Raw genomic sequence first — 19,686 nt, forward strand, 5'->3', positions numbered from 1 at the left:
AGTTACCTGCACTGCAATTGCAACAAACAAACCAACCAAGCAACCCCCACAGAACTGAAGGGAGAAGGGGAAAAAAAAAAAAAAAAAAAAAAAAAAAAAAAAAAAAAAAAAAAGAAAAAAAAAAAAAAGAAAGAAAGAAAGAAAAACACCACAACCGCCCACATACTACTGCCCCTGAATTTATCACAACACTAAGCAAGCTCATGATGGAATAATTCTAGGGAGGAAAAAGAACTAACTAAAAATTCAAAAAAAAAAGAAGCCCTTATATGTTACTCTAGGACCACCCTGGGCTTGTTCTGAATATGATACTTACACATTTGAAAACTCCATTTGTAAACTTTGGGCAAACGATTATTCTGTTCTTTGAGATCAGACTCCTTCTCTCCATTTTTCCCACATTTTGCTGGAGATTGTGTTCTTGCAGGTGATTTGGTTTGGTGAGATTTCATGCCAGCTGAAACCGACTTTGCTGGCTGAGTCTTGGACACACTTTCACCAGCAGATAGTTCTTCACTATCACTGCTATTTGCTGAAGAAATAAGAAAATGCTTTACTATAAAACAAATAACCACCTTCCCCAAACCAAAGTTTTTCAGAAGTTGCCCCTGCACTGATTTTCAAATAGAAGGAGTTTGACTGAAATCCCTTTTACCCTAAATTGATACAATTTACCCTGGCATAGAAACCTGCCTCTCCAAAGCTCAGACAGAACCACAAAACAGGCAGCCATACAATGAGGTTTCTCTAATTCCAGCATGCTGTGAAAGGGAAATCTTGCACTGATAACACTGTTTAGTTGGTTGCTGTGCAGGTAGATTCATAGCTACAAACTGGGCTCATGGGAATCAAAATCCTAGAGCTAGAAAGTGGGTAAAAGGACCATACTGTGGCTCCATTACCTGTCAGTGGCTCTATAACTTATCCTGAATATTGGCAGGTATACTGCTGAAAGTCCGAATGAACGTATGTAAGAGGAGAGAAAAATAATTTTATGAAGATTCCTGAATAAAATCTGACTACCCAAGGTCTGTATAGGAAAGATGCATCCTACACTCAAAACTGATTCTAAAAAATCAGATGTGGCACTACTGAAATATTAATGAATATGCTTTCTATGTTTGAAAGTAACACACAAAAGGCCATTTAATCTAACAATGTAGGTACAAATGTTGATAATGGTAGGTGACATTTATTCATGCATTTATGGATAGTTTTTGCTTATGAAGCTATACTTTTTTTTTTTCCTCCTAAAACAGCTAGGAAGTCTGATTGCTCTATTATAAATCAATATAAAGATAAACAAGAGAAAGATACGCTGTACAGATACACAAACTTCTACCAGTGCTGCAATTTTAAAGGTTACTGTTACAGAGGAGCTTTTCCTTGTAATCTCTTAAGGCCATGCATAAGAAAGAAGTGAGAGTAAGCAACTCACTTTTTTTAGCCTTATGTCAACTAATTACTTTAGGTTTTCAGTACTAAGGTCACTAATAATGAGGGGAAGTTTATATGATATCATCTACAAAAAACCCTTAAATGCAATTTTTACATTCTGCTTTTATCTGCAGAAGAACATCTCCAGCTTACCCCATACCACACTAAATCACTTTTATAATAAAGTACCGGGCTGAACTGAATATGGGTTTCTAATTAAACTGTCCAAAGGAAAGTAACAAAATAATCACTCTAAAAGACATGATTTATAATGAATGATCAAAAGGATCAAAGTTGTTCAGCCTTACAAAAGTAGAACTAGGGTGGAGGGAGAGGTAGTAATTCAGCACGGGTCTAGCGAAGCATTGGAAGAAAATGCCTAGATAAGTTACAAGAGCTCCATCATTAGATTATTATTTTTTTTTTTAAAGTGTGTTTGACAAGCATTTATTATGAGAAACTTGTGCCTTAGTTGTACATGCTCTAGGTACTGACAAGATGGACCCTCACAGTCCCTTTTGGTTCTGTTTTTTATGATCCAGTTATCTACATGATAGAAGCTGCTAAACAAGTTCTTCAGTGAGGAAGAACACCAAAATACATGTTGTAGAAAGGAACCCTGCTGGCTGCAGAGCTGCAGTTGTCTGCTATCTTAATGCAAAGAAAAAAGCTGAAGCTGCGACATCAACAACTTTAATTGATACATTTGAATTTTGCAAAAAAACATTTTTTGATCACAACTGACTCCACCTTTTTTTTAATCTATTTATTGCCTTTGTTACAGTAGTGCTTAAAGCTTTTTTTTTTTAAAAAAAAAAGTCCATACACACAGAACACTGTATACAGTACAAGAAAAAAATCTTAGTCCTGACAAAGGTATAGGCTGAGAGATAAATTCACAAAAATCAAAAGGGAGTAATGATAAAGCTAAAATTGGTGCATTAGTTCTGCTTAGCCAGTTTGTTTTGCTACTTTAATTCCTAGAGTGAGTGAAAGAGGAAGGATTTTGTTAGAAGATGATCAGTGAAACGGAATGAGAAAAGGAGGAGAGAATGAAGAGGGGTTTGTTGAACATGAAGTACAGGTGCAGTGAAAGCAAATACCAGATCAGAAGGGGCAGAATTTTACTAAAACTAACAAAGAGAGAGCCAGTATATATTTTCAATCCTTACTTCAATTGCTTTTTATAGCTATCCTTGCTGACTGTCCCTGGATATTTTTTGTTAATATGAACAGTGAGAAGAGGCAGTAATTGATCCTGCTGTCTCCTGAATATGTGTGCATGTGTCTCTCTTATCTTATACCTCTTATCTTATATCTCTGCTTTTACTAAGCCTCTCTCTCCTAGTACCATAGTTGCTTTTCCAATTAGCTTAAGTTAATTCAACAAAAAAAAAAAAAAAAAGCTGCTAAAGCATGCATTATTTACTCTAGATGTAAAAAAAATGATAGCGAAAGACAGAGCTGGTGGTCTTCTGGAATTATTTATGTATTTGCCATTGGAAGATATATATTATATATATTAGATATATATTCTCTAAAAAACTCACGTTGCAGAAAACACCAAGTGTAGTTTGAGCTAAATTCCAGTCTCCCTTTTAAACACATGACCATGATATCAGATTCCTGTCTTTTTCCCTGGTGATAACAAAGTTCCTATCCTACTAAGCATGAAACGTGCATGCCTCTTAGTCTTCCTGAATTACAAAAATAAAGCATTTCTTCAAAACAGGCCCAGAATTAACAAAATAAGACATTTAAAAATACTTTAGCATTCATTAAAAATAGATTATTCATTTATACAGCACTTATACTCCCTGCTCATAATAATTTGTCCTAATATATTTATTTCCAGACTTCATCTCTACAGTCATTCAAGAGCTGAAACAATGCTTTCATACATGTTATTTCACATTAAGCTGCTGTACTTACTAGTTTTACTCTTCTTTTTGTTGTTCACAGAAGAAGCTTTATGGCTTCTTTTCTGCTTTTTTGCAGAGCTGCCTCCTCCCTGAGCATCTTTCAGTCTTTTTTGGCCTGTACAGACTATAATTGAAAGAAAGAAACAAACAAGAATAAATATTTGCACTTCTGTGTGTCTTTTTTTGTGCATCTTTCTCAACCATTGTTTGCAGACAGCAACGCAACTGTCCCTATCTATCCTTAACAGGGTTCAGATTTCTATTTATATTGGCAAGAAGAGGTGGAGAATAGAAAGCAATTTGTTGCTTGAAGTGCATATATAACATAACCGCAAATAACTTTCTCATATGCATCATCAGAATTTCTCGGACCACACAGATTTCTTTTAAAATATATTTTATACTGCAAATTAAATTGAAATAAATGTATTTGAAAAACTTAAGGAATTATTAAACTGAATTTTAGAAATAAAGCTTTTGCCACACTTGGAAGCTGTGGAAAAAGAACCCCCCTGAATTATCATGTTATCAGTGGTTACATTAATTGAACGTCAAAAAAGTCTAGAACAAAGAAAATGATTAAAAAAATAAGTCAATGATCTGTTACAAAAAAAAAAAAAAAAAAAAAAAAAAGGAAGTCCCTCCTGATCTACAGATGCAAATGACTAATAAAACCATGTAAATTAAGAAACAGTGAGGTCATCCAGTTTTCTAAGAGGCAGAATACTGACAAAATGAGAGGAAGTTAAAAGCCGAATACATATTGTTCTATCAATATCATAAAAACAACTTAAAACAAGGAAAAAAAAACCCAACCTTCTTGATTTCATGTGGCAGTAACTTAATTTCTTTGTTTTATGTCTGAAAGGAAGTTCTACACCTACCCATCTATGAACTGGAGAAAGCACTACAGGTTTATTTATTGAGGACTAGAACTTCCACCTCTCTTGCAAACTCTCTTGTCTTTTTAAGTAAAAACATTGAACTGCTATTTTGAAAGAATGCAACAAAAACAGAATGATGAGGGTAACACACCTTAAGGGTACTTTGATTGAGAAAATTCAGTTAACTATTTTTTGTCCTCAAGAGACCTGAAATCTGTTGAGATGAAGAAATCATTTTGTCATCTTCGGATTACATTCAGACATACACTTTCTTCTTTTGGATTATTAATTTTTTTAGGCAGATCAACATTGTAAAAGTAGCTGTGCTTTTAACAGGACTATGCAACAGCCAGAGAATCTCTTAGAAGTTTTTCTGACACACCCTTGAAAATTGCTAAAAAGCAGCCAGTCCATTGATGTCACATACATAAATGCTGTCAGGACTGAGCCCTTATCATTCCCTCTACTCTACTGGTCCCAAGATGGGATCTTCAAAAAATAACCTACAAAGACATATCTGAAGGTAAAAACCCATTTGTGAGTTGAGTGGGGTGGGGAGGAAGGGGCCAAGACACTCCCAGCCTCTAACCATATCTTTTTTTCAGACTTAAAATGGTTTCAACTTTGATTTCCACAGCATATATTGAATTATAAGCATGACCTATGGGAAATACTTAAAAAAAAAAATTCAGTGAAATCTTAAAGATGGTAATCTATAATGGCAAACACTGACAAATATCAACAGACTCAGAAATTCAAAAGACAGTACTATTTCTATCTAAAGATTTAGATATTAAGTTGTGAAACAGAGTTTCTTCGACTATTTAGTTTAGTCATAAAACTTGTGATCAAATTATTATGAATTATGAATGTAAACGGCAAACTCTTCCTTCAAAATTAGTAGGAAGAGTCCTAAAAAAGGCAAGTTTTTAAATAAAAAAACCCAAATTCTTAAAATTGATACAAGATAGTTGGATCTAGAAAGCAGTTTGAAATTGTTGCTCCAAATCATCAGCATAGAGAGATTCAAAATGTTACTAAGAAACAGCATCTTCCACTTGCAAGCAAGGTATTTTAAAGTGAATGCAGCTTACTACAACACATATGCATTACAGCTTGCTCTGGTCTTTTGTCACTGTCATTTCCGATATAAACTTTATTCTTATATGCTTTATTTCTCATTAAAACCACTAGAATTCTTAGCAAAAGGCTACAGAAAATTTCCTAGAAGATTATCTTTTATTCAATTGATGATTATGCTATTTCCACAGATCTAAAGTAGACAGCAGACTACTGCTTCCTCCAACCTTATTAACTAACGTGTCAGCAATGTAATGATAACAGAATGCAAACACATCAGCAACACAGTAGACAGAGCTAGGTCTAGGTTGAACACAGCTGTTTCCCCATGTCCTTTACCTTTTTCAGTATGCTCTGGCTCTGGCTGATTACTACTACTGGAGCTCACGCTGGCATCAAAACCTGTTGGAGAAATATTTCCCTCAGACTGCAGCTCTTGCAGCTCCCCTGCAACACTATCCACCTCTATTGTGCTATCGGTTTCACTTTTAATGCTTCGTATCTCTTCTTGATTTGGTGGCAACATCTCAGAGACAGTGACACTGGATTGATGTCTACTGGATTCTGTTACAGTTACAGATGAAGGTGATTCAGGTGTTGTAGGAGGAGTATTTAGCACTGAATTACTCCCACTGCTTGGAAATTCAACTTTCTTTTCACCCGTTTCAGTTGGTTTCTCCTCAACAGGTTTAATGTCTATGCTAGCTGGCAAAGGTTTTTCAAGCTCAGAGCTAGTCAAAGATGCATCCTCTTCTGCAAGAGTCTGGAGCTGCTCCTCTGCTGCAGCATCCTCAGGAGCAGCATGTGGAGGGGAAGCAGCAGCTTCAGTGTCAGAGTCCGAGAACAGTTCCTTCAGCGTTTTCTTCGGCCATTGTCCCTGAATACTTGACCAAACATCTTTTCGATCCTTAGCTCTAGTATTCTGAAGTCTTTCATCAGTATTATTTAGAAGCTTTATCCTTTTCTCTGCTACTTCAGAAAATCCCGAGTAGAAAGTACTTGTCCGCAAAGACTTCCTTTTCTCCTCTAATCCATTGTACTTTTTAGTCGGAGTGATTTTCAGTTTAGATTTGTCCTCCTCATCTTCATCTGAGGAGCTGTTACTGCTGTTTTCTAAACTAAGGGAGTCTTTGCTTTTGGATTTCTCATCCTTTCTGTTAGGTGACGCAGTCTTTAAAGATTCCTCGGCAACACAGAATCTTCGTTTACCACGTTTTACTTGTGGTTTTGCTGTTTTATCAACTATTTCCTTTTTTGCCTCCTTTCTCTTCTTTGTGGTTTCATCTTCTCCATCAGAGTCAGTATCTTCAGATAATTCTTCTAGCTCTTTTCGCAGTCTTTCAGGAGACTTGGATCCTGACTTGGGCACTGCTACATCTGTCAGAGCTTTAGTTTCCTCTGGGAGGGATGAATTGCTCTGCTCTTCTTTCAGACAGAGTTCATTTTTATCTTGGCTCATAGCTTCATCTTGATATTCCTCTTTGCCATCAGTATGTACATTCTGGGCACTTTGGTCATCTTCCTGCTCACTATCATCAGAACTTTCAGAAGCTAGTTAAAAAAAAATAAAAAGCCATTCATAAAAAAGTTTGTTTTGATTCTGTATCAAGAACAGCTGAAGAAAACTGCAATGATATGAATCAATGCTATTGGGCTTTCTAGGAGGATATGTATTTTTAAATTGTATCCTATAAAGGCTTCAAAAGATTATTTTCCATTCTATGGAAAAGGTATAATAGCTAGATTACGAGCAGTGTCACTCAGTTTGGAAACGCAGTATTATAAAGCACATCTCTAGGAAATTCTTTCCATGGAGTTTCCCAAGCAGACAACACAAAGTAACAGCTTTTATCTGAGTGACACTTGTTATTAATCCATACAAATAAGAACTTTCTTCATAACAGAAACCAGAACAGAAATGTAAAAAGTGTTTAATATAAAAACTCTTAATGTTTGAGTTACAACATAACTGCCCTTCCTCCAACACTCAAAACATAGACTAAGACAAAAATCACCCTAAAGAATCCACAATGGTAAAAGACAGGGGAGCAAAAAGAAAAAAAAAAAAGAGACATGATAGTGCATCAGAAAAACTCATCTGGTCACCATCCTTCAAAAAAATGAAGTAATGAACAAAGGCACTTTAAGAAATATAAATAATAAAAGAGTAGATTAGAGTAAGAAATTTCAAGGTCAGGAATGAAGAAACTGAGAAAAGAACAGAGACAGGAAAGAATCAACAGCAAGCCCATCCAACGGGAAAAGAAACGGATACAAGGAGCAGTAAGAAGTGGCTTAAATATATTGGTAGCTCCTTTATACGCCATTTTTAGTGACACAGCCAGTTTAACACCCCTCATGCCACTTCGTAGCTCTCATTCTCAGTTCCTTACTGAACTTACCACCTCCTTAAAGATGGCAATATAACTAAAGGGAGAGAGGAAAGAAAACTTTCAACTGAGATGATCAAAGTTAACTTAACTTTTTAGAAAAAGTCTGCTAAGTCAAACTTAGAGAAGAGCATGATAACAAGTAAGTGAGAGGTACAGGACAGAACAACTTGGAAAATGCTGCCTCAGGTGTTCTTTATTTATTTATAAGGCAGGATCTAAACTTCTACTCTGACTCAATCAGAGAGCAAGTTTTGCATTCCTCTTTTTTTTTTTTTTTTTTTTTTTTTTTTTTTTTAATTAAAGAATCATGGTACATACTATGGCCTAAAGTTCCAAGAAGTCTATCACTTAAAAAAGGCTTTCAACACTTGTCTTCTCAGAAGCTCAGGGTGTTGTAGCTACATTACTATATAACAAAGAAGGTAATCGGAGTTTGCCATTTGAAATGAAAACCAAGAACTCCACGTTAAAAAACTGTAACCAAAACTCAGGTCCACTAGTTTTCCCTCACAAACTATTTATTTTCCTGTGACCTTTAAAAAGAAGGTTTATAACATACAACAGCATTAATCATTCCAGTGTAGGAAAAGACCTTTAAAATGCTTTGAGCAAACAGCTCTAAAATTGGAGGACAGGGGGGATGAGACACAAAAAATGGTAGTCTTCCATATATAAAATTAAAAAAAAAAAAGAGGGGAAGAGAAAACATAGTTTTAAATCAACAGCATGAATGCATACGGACTTAAATGATATAAGAATGGCACACAATTAAAAGCATTTCTGGAAACTAATTATGTAACATGGAAAACATTTAGATTTCCAAAACATTAGAGTATAAGTCAAATTGCTTTTGTAATCAGAAGTTAATGACAGATTAATTATAGTAATGACACTATTTTTACTGCTATCACCACTAAGTATTTTTTTTCGTTTCTGTTTTCCTAAGAAATTGAAGCTTAAGAGATTATGTGGACTGTTCTTTCACCTAGAAGTTTAGAACCCACTGGCCATGTTTAAACAAGTGTCTAAAAGACTACTAAGTTCACACAACTTTCACAAAAATTACCCAGACTACTTAGATCAAATACAGTTTCTTTTTCTGGAGCCCTGTAGGAAACTAAGGAAGAAGAAAGGCAACTAGTTATTATAGTACTGATAACAAAGTGTGGGAAAGGGAAAACAATATTAGGAACAAGATAGGAAATCCAGCTTTATTAAGTGCCATTATTTATGACAAGGATAACTATCAGATTACAAAAAAAAAAAAAAAAAAAAAAAAAATCAAAATAACATAAGAAGCAAATATGCCTTACATGGCAGCAAAAGAAAATGTAACTATAAAAACATGTATTTTTAAGAGCATACTCTGAATCTATAATACCTATTTTCAGAAAATGTAAGTATCAGTGTATATATATGTAGGTAAGAGTATACAAAAAGGTTTCTGAAAGTGATGTAATACAATGAAACACATGCATAGCCAGCCTCAAAAGCTTACAATTGTGCAATTGCGTCAGTTGCTCTACGCTGACATTTACTACTGATGAAAGCTATTCACAGTCAGAAAAAGTTTATGAACAGTACCTGGTAGCCCATTAAGGATAGAAGTAATTTCTATAGATTTAACAGGAGCTTGTTCAGAATTTTTGGCTTCAGCGCTATCAAGCTTGGACCCAGTCTCTGGCGATGTGCTGGTGTGAAAGGGCGGTTTTGACAAACGTCGCAATTTACAGTTTTTAGGGGAATACTTCTCTTCCTTCTCTTTGTCAGTTTTATTCTACATTAAAGAAAAGATCAAAAGCTCTTGTTATTTGAGTATACAAATCAACATGGATTACAATTAAGCAATGGTGATAGTTACCCTCATCATCAAATCTGAAAAGAAAAGCTTTCCTCTCTACTCAGGAGTCTGCGAATGTCTTTCCAGGTCTACGCCGAGGTTCTTGCACCAAAAATGGGAATTACCTCAACACTACAACAGATCTGAAAGGGGAGACTGCCCGCGCCTCAGGAGCGAAGGCCGAGTGGCAACGGGCAGGACGAGCTCTGTGACACCCTGTTCCAGGGGCTGGCCAGGGCTCCGGAACGCTGCCCGGCACCGGTGGGAGGCTCCACAGCACGTGGGGGAAGAGCCCTGCATCGCGGGCAGGAGCGGAAGAAGTCTCCCTGAAGCCTGCTGCCCAAAGCATGCATCAATCTCACCCTAAATATCAGAGTGTTTTTTTTTTAATTACTTTTTAAAGAAAGGAGATGAAGGGAATAAATATATATCACATATACATGGATTAGTCATTGGTTCGTTCCACAGAATCAGCAGAGGAAGCTCAACAAATGCTGCTGCTGGGAGTTGGCTGCCACCACTGCTGCAGAAGTGGAGCCATCTAGTTTGTTTCCTTCTTAACTCCCATAAGAGCTATAGGCAGGAGGAAATAAACAAATAAATAAATGAAAAGCTTTTCCCTAAAAAAATGAAAGAACAAAACTGTGCTAAAAAACAGCTTATTCGGTTTTAAAAGGCTAAGAAAAGGGGAAAGTGGGGAAAGTATGTAAGAATAAATTAAACTAAAGTTGACTAGGGGTGAAGGAAAGGGAAAAAAAATGAGAAACTACCTTTATTTTCTTTCGATGCTTAATTTTTGGCACATTTTTATCAGCTGGTCTCACTATCTTGTCTGCCTTTATCCATTCATCATACCTAAAAGCAAAAAATTTGCACACTTTTAATGTTTTTAAGTAAACATTTGATGTATCATGGAAGAAAATTATCAGTGAATTCAAAAGTATTAAACATACAAAAAAAACAAGATTGGAAATTAAATAGTCATTCATATACTTTTCAGCATGTACAGTTACAGCTAACGTTCAGCTCTTCATATGTTTAGATACATAGGACAGTTTTCTTTACTGATTGTTACAAAATACCAGCTTTGACTTGTACTACTCTAGATCACACAACATGAAATTTATGTACATAGATAAAACAGATTATCAGAAAGTTAATTCTGTAAGGATCTCTAAGGGGTATATTTTGTACACCCACTTCAAAATTTGATTAATAAACTTTTACAACTGCATAAAAAGCAACTAGTCAACCAGAAAGAAATTATTTCCTGTCCAACTATCTGTAAAGTGATCTTTTAAGTCACTAATACTTTGAGAAATGTCATTTTCCAATTCATTTTCAATTAGTTTTTCAACTTACATCAGGGGACATATCACTTGTCTTATCCGCCAGAGATAGATATGTTCTTTGTAAGAATATCCTTTAGCAATGAAACTGTACTTAACTAATTTCACTATGCGTTTTTGAAAAACTCAAGCATCAACTTTTTTATAAGCATAACTTCCTGTCCTGTTTCAACTGCAAATTCAAGTAACTGTCTGAATAAGAAACAAATCTGTTAAAAGTCAGCATACATTAACTTGTGCTTCAGTGTGCAACCACACTGATATTGTGAGCTCACTAAGTGATCATGAAGAAAAAAAAAAGAAAAATAAAAAAGAGAGCTAGTACAAAAGAGAATTGAATTATGCCCTCATGATCACCTTCCAAGTGGACTTAAAGTACCATGATTTTAATACACAGTGACTGCTGATATAGCCCCAATTCTGTTTCTTCGCCACCACTGCCAATTGTACCTACAATAGTAACTGATACTTTAAAAGGATTATTCAGGAAAAATTGTAAGCTTCCAACTTGTTTTCTTTTACTCTCTAAGACAAGTTCTGAGCACAGTATTCCAGCAGCTAAACACTGCTTTTTTACTAACTTACATTCCACATAATACAGTGAAAAAACAGACACCTCAGAACACAACATAGACGAGTCAAAGTTATCCATTCAGTCTAGCAGTAGTCTCTGAAATTCAGTTTTCCAAAATAATTTCCCCCTCATCCCATGTTGCAGCAAACCAAGCACAAAACCTTACAACCGTTGGGGTTGGTTGCAGACTGCAACACCCTGAAAAGTAACTGCATTGCTGCAGATGGTTTTAATTGTACTCTTACCAGGATACTGGTAAGCAGATAGGCTCAGATTTCTCTCTAAAACTTAAATAGAACTCTTCAGTGCTAGAAAAGATTCATAAACACAGTGGTTTCAAGTCAGACTTACCCACTCATACTCTGTGTAGTCTACAACAGCCTCCTCCTGCCCCCTTTACGCAGGGCTGCCTTTAGGAAACAGGTAGCCTCACACATCCTACAGCACAGGGCCTCCCAACAACCAGCTTGACACACATAAATAGCAGCCAGCAGTTGCAAGCTTGTTGCAAAAGAGACAAGCAAGGGAACATACCATTGGAACATGCTCTGAGACCAGCACCCTCACTGGGCTGCAGATGATGCCCATTACTAGAGAAGTAGTGGAGATCTGCAAGATTCCCACTGCAATTCCTGTTACCTTTGTGCAATTGGAACAAAAACCATGAAATAGCCGGCCTGCTTTATGCTCTGCCACTGGAATAAGGCTAGCAAGCTATGTTTCCTCCCATACCACAGCCATTTCCTGAAGATCTGGGTGTCCTCAGATTCCTATGATATGAGCAGATAGTGAAAGGATGATGCAGCACCTTAACATTTTAGAAACTTGGACAGCAAGTCTTGTGTCCATTGTTTAAAGCATAAAAAATATCTAGATGGACTGAATGCTCCATGTTATCTTAAGAAAGCAACAGATTTGGTAGGGAAAATTCCCATATTCAGGGACTTTTGACAACCCTATTTCAGGTAATCTTTCTTCAAATCACAGACATGTTTTCAAAAAGGAATACTGCTAAGTAGAATGCCAAATGGATTTTGCAGTTTAGATAAATGCAAGAGGATTTCCTTAGACCTAAATATTTGCAAGAGAATAGCAATAGGATTAGACATATTCACATGGAAAAGCAATTATCTTAAGTATTCTTTCTGTCTCAATTATGCTGCCATAATAGAGAATTTGTACTCACTAATTCTATGCATTTCTAACAGCAAAACAAAGCAAACACAAGCAAACAAAGTCTGTGCATTGCACATGCCATCAATGATTCAAGGTAATTGTACTGCCAGTTAGGATAATAGCTCATAGCTGACCACAGGGCATACTTAAGTGAAGGAGAGAAGCAAAAACAGAAGCATAAACCTCTTCATCTAAATAGAGGGTCTTAAATGCTACACACATGAAGCAGCATTCACAACTCTTCTTAAGGAGCATAAATTGAAAACCTATGTGTCTAAGAGTCACAGTTCTTGGCCCCCAGCATGTCCAGCTCCTCTCCTGCTGTACCTAGAACAGCACTCAGATCTTGCCAGCAGCTCCAGCACCACGGAAACCTTGAAGATATCTTTGCATGGCACAGCTTCCTTTCATCACTCACATGCCAAATGCATACAGTTGCCTAATCTGTGACAGCAGAGCCCCATGCCCAAACAGATCCTGCAAGAGATGCATCCCAAGCCACAGCTGACAACCTGACCAAAAAGCAAGTTTGCTCTACTGCATAGCAGAAAAACGCCTTGAAATTTGGAGGGTGCACCAGGCGCCAGCCTGCATGGGAATCACATGTGAGACTTGATTACTGGCCTCCTTTTTAGGACTGCATCTGATTAGAACAGCAAAACAAAAATCTTCCTCGCTTTGTAACTAATGGTGCTTCAGACAATCTGTTCAAAGCAAAAGAAAAGCAGAAGAACAGTAAAGTTCTTCAGGTCTCATTACAAGAAACACTTGCTTCCAAAAGACTTGGCTTGTTTCTACTACAGTACCATCTTCTGCCAAGCCCTTAGTTTCCACACTTGCTCACCTCATGAACATGAATTATTTCTCAACCCCCTGCCAAAGGCGCATATGTATACACATACACACATACACAGACACATATATCTGCTTCTTGGATCAGTATCAGACACTGTATTGGAAACTAGCAGGTATGTAAGAATAAATACGCCCAACACATGACACACAAGAAAAATTCCGGTTTTGGGAAGTAGCGCTAGTTTTTCGTGTTAGGAATTTTCCGCACCGGTGAGGATTTGTGGGAAGTTCCGAACTTGGGATTTCTGAAAGGAAGATGTTATGATTTCCTCCCTCCTCCAACAAAAAAGAAAGTATAGGCACACACAATTAATGTTAATGTGATACCACTCACTTTTAGACAGACGGAATATAGCACTTCAAAAGCCAAGAGGGCTCCCTGAGCATGTACAGGTTACAAGCACATATCAGAGTAAGACAGCACAGGTATTTTGCAGAACGTAGTAGTACAATTTCTTCTGTAATCTGACTTCTTAAAACAAACAACTGGGCAAAGGGGGAAAGGACATGTTCCTAAATGCATTTGTACAAAATTGGTTAAATACCAGGGCGGGGGGGAGTTTTCATAAAAACTGGAATACCTTGAGAAAGAACATTACCTTTGCCGTACCAAGATAAAAACCAAGGTGAGGTAGGAAGGAGCGAAGCCTTTTTGTTTTACCAGTCAACATGAAAGTCTGACAGAGAGGTGGGTTGCAATGAGAAGGATGGAAGGAAGGAAGGAACGAACGAAGGAAGGCTGGATGCTCAGTTACAGAGTGGAAACAAGTAATTGGCAACTGATATAGGAATACGCACTAATCCTATTATATTCGCCTGTACATAGTACATGTTAAAGCACAACATGCTCAGAGACAGAACGGTCAATCCTTCACAGGAGTATTTCAGGAGAAACATGGAAGAAAAGTATATTTTCCAGCTGCTAGGTTTGTACTAGCAAAGGTTCTATTTTCTCCACTTCCATGGGAAGACAGTTTACCTCAAGGAACTAGCAAACTTTGGCAAATTCACTGAGCAGTTCCATCACACTGTCTGCATCTGCTAGCAAGGAATTAAGTGTTCTTGCTGGCTGCGATCAAACCAAGCAGTTTAATTAAAGTACTAGAATAGCAGATGACACTGATTTTTCATAATTCTTCCTCCATTACTCAAGGCATCTGAAATTCGACTACCTAAGTTCCTTTAATTGCAGAGGCTGACTGTTAAGTACAGAACTTGTAAATTGTTAATGCTTCAACACTTTGAGACAGAAACTAATACTTTTTCCTCATTTAGATTTCTGAAGAAAACACACTTAAAGAATAAATCACATTCTTAAATAGACAAAACATGTTAGAAAAAACATGTCTTGTGATACATGCCATATGATAGACGCAGAGTTGAAACAACCTAAACTTGTTCTGAATATTCACCCTGTGATTCTAGTACTGGGAATGTACTGCAGAAGAAATTCACCTCAAAAAACCTACATAGTACACTTTTCCTTAAAGCACTGGCAACTGAAAAGCAAAATTATTACAGAAGGAACTGGCATTGTAGCTCTCAGAAGTTTTAGTTCCAGATAAAGCATACAAAATTCAGAATGCAGTTTGAGCCAGTCAGAAGGAAGAAGAAATGCAATTCTTCTCTAGAGAGGTTTCTTGTTAATATGTGATAACGAAGTTTTCTCTAGCAACGGAGACATTTTTACCATTCCCTTTCATTACAAGGCAGATTCCACTCCACATAAGCATTTCTGATAGAGGCCAAGAAATGCAATCACTTGATTTGCAGGAGCTAATGAGGTTTTTCAGCATAAAGTAGAGCAAATACACAATGCTGTTAAATTCCAATCCATTTCTGTGTTTTATAGTTACTCTAAAAATAAGACATTTCACAGTGGTCAGTGTCACTAGTTCTAGAGAGTGAAGAAAAAAAGAAAAAAAAAAGAGCAAAGCTAAATAATTCCAAACACCTCAATGCACACTTACTCTTCTGAATCCAATACCAATATTTAAGTTAACTCGTGACAAGAAAACTTTGGTAGTTATTTAGGATTCCTGCTCAGGCTTATGGGGGCTTAAAGAACAGGTCATTACATGGTATACTGACCTACACGAGACATAAAAATTGACTTTAAAGTGTGGGAAATGACAGAGTTAAGAAAACCCTGGAGTCTGAGCCCAGCACACACCACAACCTGATGATGCAGCACTTGCCCCTGCTAAACAGAAAGTAAAAGTGAGGGGGAGAGGAAGGAATTACTAGCTGCACCAAGTAAAGTAGCTACTTCTCCCGGTTGTGACCAACTCAAAGTCAAACCATCTGACAGCATACCTCATACAAGATTCATCTTCACTATGCTAAAACATCAAAGTGTTCAGATGCTACCTTAGACTTGTTCACACTTCCTCTCGATCCAAAACTTTAAATCATTTAATCTGAATTAAATAAATTGGCCACATTTAGCAGATTCCACATGATTTCCAAAGCTTGATCTCAACCACTGATATCTTTTTTTGTGTGTGCGTGTGGAAAAAAAAAATCCTTGTCTGTCAGCACGCTCCAGAGGGCTCCTTCTGCACCATAGGTAAGAATATAAAATGCAAGTCCTGTTGCCAGAAAGATCAAACAACTCCTACCTCTCAAATGAGCACATGTTTACTAAAAATGCTTTATATAAATATATATATATATCATAGTCACAGAAAACAACGTTTCTGATATCAGTCTGCATACTTATTTGAAACAATTGAACAACAAAAACCAAAACAAATTGAAAAATTAACAATGAGGGTGTTTGGATCTCCAAGACAGAAGGCTCATTTTTGACTTCTCAATTCTTCTGAGAAGTGGTACTCCACAGATAAAACTCTGATCCTCTCGTGTCATAGCATATAGTTATTTTCAAGTTAATGCTATTAAATATGTTTACTGAAAATCACTATGTTTGCACATGAATTCCCAAACAGGGAGATTAAAATCAAGAAACTTCTTTGATTTATACACAGTGACCATCCACAAGCAGGGTGCCAGTTTCACCAGTCCACACTCCTAAGGCAGGCCTTCCCCAACAATGACCAAAATGCTGGTCATATTCTGAATCCTACTTGGACTGGGTGTCCTCCCCCCCTAGTACTCTGATATTTTAAGGCCCAGACTTCCCAGCCCACTATGCTTACAAATGTTGCCTGAAGACACACAGTTTACATGATAGATTATATTTCTGTAGATCAATATATTCAAAATTCTGTACAAAACCACTATCAAAGCCATCAGTATAGAGATGTTATTCCTCAGGAGTGGCTTAGGTGGTCCTGGAAATCAGTAGACCTAGATGCAAAGCGGTGTATTCAAGGCAGGGAGAAGCATCATGTTTTTGCTACTGTGATCTCTCGCAGTTGATCCTGCTAGCACTGCATAAGGATTTGTCCTGCCCTCCTTGTCAGAGGTAGGATGGGAATCAAAGTCCAGATCATAAGAAGATGATCTTAAGAGCCTCAGATTTTCCAGGAAAAAAAGATGATTTGCCTCAGGCACTTTTTTTTTTTTTTTTTTTTTTTTTTTTTTTTTTTAGATCTGCAAACTCAGTAATATAACAAAGCTCAAAACAGAGAATAATGAGCAGGGAGATGTTGAAACTGAGGGGAGAAAAAAAAAGAAAGAAAAAAGGAGAGGTGTAATAGAATTAGTAATTGGCTTAAAAGTCACTCAGAAGCTTTAGTTTCCTTTCCTGTTTTCCAAGTTTCTTCAAGTTTTCTATAGGTTATAAGTAGCAAAAATATATTAATACTTTAATATAGCATTAATAGAAACATGTTGAAGACAAAGCATATATTCCTAAAAATATTAAGAATAAGAAGATACTGGACTAAGAAGAGTTTTCTTTGGAAGTCTGAGGCAGCCAGGGGGAGGGAGAGGAAAAAAATAAAAATAATTAGATCCGAATGAATGAAAGGCAAGTATTTGCTGCACGCTAATTTGCCATTAAGAAGTCAAGGCGGAAGTGAATTAAGATTTTGTTTGCTTGTTTTTAAGTGCGGATGCCCAACAAGAAAAAAAAAACAAACACACAAACAAAAAACAAACAAACAAAAAAAAAACTCTTTCCCCTGCATCCCCCAAAAACCGATGTTTCTCTCATATTTCTCTTGGTGAATGCAAAACTGCAAGTATACTCCCTGTTGTCCTGAGAAGAGTGTGCACACAGATTCAGTTCAGTACACTATTCAAATATTGTACAAGATAAAATTGGCTTAAGAGAGCCAAAGGAGGATTTATCATTTGTTGTAGGGAGAGATCTAAAAAATAAGACAGGCAACAGAGGAAGACTTCTTTGAACAAGTCATTTTAAGATGATTTTCTATGTAACTAAAGTACTGCATTTATATATGTTAAAAATCTAAATAGTTTTTATATAGTACAATGACCTTCATAGAACATTAATACTGAAAGCTTATGACTCCAGAACTCTATATTCATTTAGCTTTTAAAATACACAAGTGTATTTTAGAAGTAATTCAAGAAGTAATCACTAGCTAAAACTCAAGTTACCTCACATTCCATCCACAGTAGTGCACCAAGTAAAGGACTTCTCCACCTTCGATGTCAGAATCTTTAATACTAGCTTCATACATTTTTTGATTTTTCCCTCTTCCATACCGCACTTGGACTTTCATGCCTGGTGGATAGCATTCAAACTCTTCTTCCTCATTGTTATTGTTGTCATCTTCCTCCTCCTCCTCCTCCTCTTCCTCCTCCTCTGCTTCTTCTTCATCTTCATCTTCTTCCTTATTCGTGTCATCTCTTGAAAGGTTTAAAAAATTGTAGAGTTAATATGAGATACTTCATAAGCTTTTCAGTTCCAAACCACATATATTGATAAATATTGTGGATGCATTAGAGACTGGGAAAGCAGGCTCCAAATGAGAAAATGCCCCATGTGCGACTAATATCAGCAAAATAGGATATAGTAATATACACAAAATCTGGTGACTGTAAGGTGCAAAAGTGCCTTGGCTTAAAGAAAAATACTCCATCAGAATCTTTATGAGCAGAAGTTGTTCAAACTCAATCTTTATATGATCCTTCATGCAGTCCCTTTGCTTAAGTATCATTTTTGCAGTTCAAATTTATCCTTCTCAATATAGAAAGTTTCCTATATTCCATTTTTTGCATACAAGTTCTACAAATGCTTCTTGAAACTTGCTTCCCCAAAAGATCCATGTTCTTTTATAACCAACAGTCTCTATCTCAACGCTTCGAAGTGACTGCAACTAAAAGCAGATTTTAGGCAAAAATAACCTATACAAGATTGTTTAACAAATCAACCAACCAGTACTAGATTATGACCTTGCCATTCCTTGCCAATTACGCTAAGAGTCTTCTAAATATAAATCAAAGTTGCATTCAAAGTTAACTTATTTTGAAAATAGTCACCACTTGCTTGTTTATTTATACAATAATTAAATGCATCTTCTGACATTTGGAACGATTTTCAGAAGCACTAAGCACCCACAAGTCTTGCTGACCTCAGTGGCAGCTATGGGCTGCTGAGCAGTTCTTAAAATTATCTCCAACCAGCTTAGAGGCAGACAAAATGGCAGAAGTTATGGGTGCAGGGAAAAATACCTTTTAACCTTAAATAGCTTTACAGTACATTACTATGGACCCTCACAGTATTCTAAATCCACTGTATGCAACACAGAACAGATTAGGACTGCTTACTAAACTCACAATAGCCACAGGCCACTAATAATTTAAAATCTGAGACTTGGATCAGATACACTTGGATGCATTACAAGCTGCGTAAGAACAGATAACTGCTGCTCCAGGTCCAATTCACACCCATATTTAAATATGAACTTTTGTTTGAGTTTTACTTAATAACCTAAATTTTTCCATGAAATTATCCATAGAAAAGTCTCATTCAGATCAAGCTACTTTCTCTCTGAAAAGCGATCAAGCACTTTAGTTCTTCAAATGCTTCTTAGCAGAAATAGAATTGCAATATTATCATCTAATTAGCTGCTAAAAGATAATTCAAAACAATGAGCTAAACTCAACCCTAACACAACCAATCTAACTTAACGAAATTACTTCAGGAATGAATGTTGCCCTTCAAATGCATACAGCATGAGACAAATACTGAAATTCCCAGTATTGATGTCTTAATTAAACCAAATAATAGAAAATAT

General features: G+C 36.5%; 1 protein-coding gene across 7 annotated transcripts in view; it reads right to left on the reverse strand.

Annotated features, from left to right (window-relative positions):
• The window catches only part of ARID4B (AT-rich interaction domain 4B), a 96,979-nt gene that overhangs the window by 4,374 nt on the left and 72,919 nt on the right, over positions 1–19,686 (reverse strand). For 6 of the 7 annotated variants that reach the window (XM_062572279.1, XM_062572278.1, XM_062572277.1 and 3 more), the window contains 6 exons: positions 18,044–18,295; positions 10,327–10,411; positions 9,301–9,493; positions 5,663–6,874; positions 3,370–3,483; positions 317–532 (listed from right to left, as the gene is read on the reverse strand). In XM_062572279.1, the coding sequence (XP_062428263.1) occupies positions 317–532; positions 3,370–3,483; positions 5,663–6,874; positions 9,301–9,493; positions 10,327–10,411; positions 18,044–18,295 (2,072 nt within the window). The remainder of the gene's footprint in view (positions 1–316; positions 533–3,369; positions 3,484–5,662; positions 6,875–9,300; positions 9,494–10,326; positions 10,412–18,043; positions 18,296–19,686) is intronic. The other variant, XM_062572280.1, reaches the window with a different exon arrangement.

This window comes from Rhea pennata, chromosome 3, assembly GCF_028389875.1.
Source record: "Rhea pennata isolate bPtePen1 chromosome 3, bPtePen1.pri, whole genome shotgun sequence".
In the NCBI taxonomy this organism is placed as follows: Eukaryota; Metazoa; Chordata; class Aves; order Rheiformes; family Rheidae; genus Rhea; species Rhea pennata.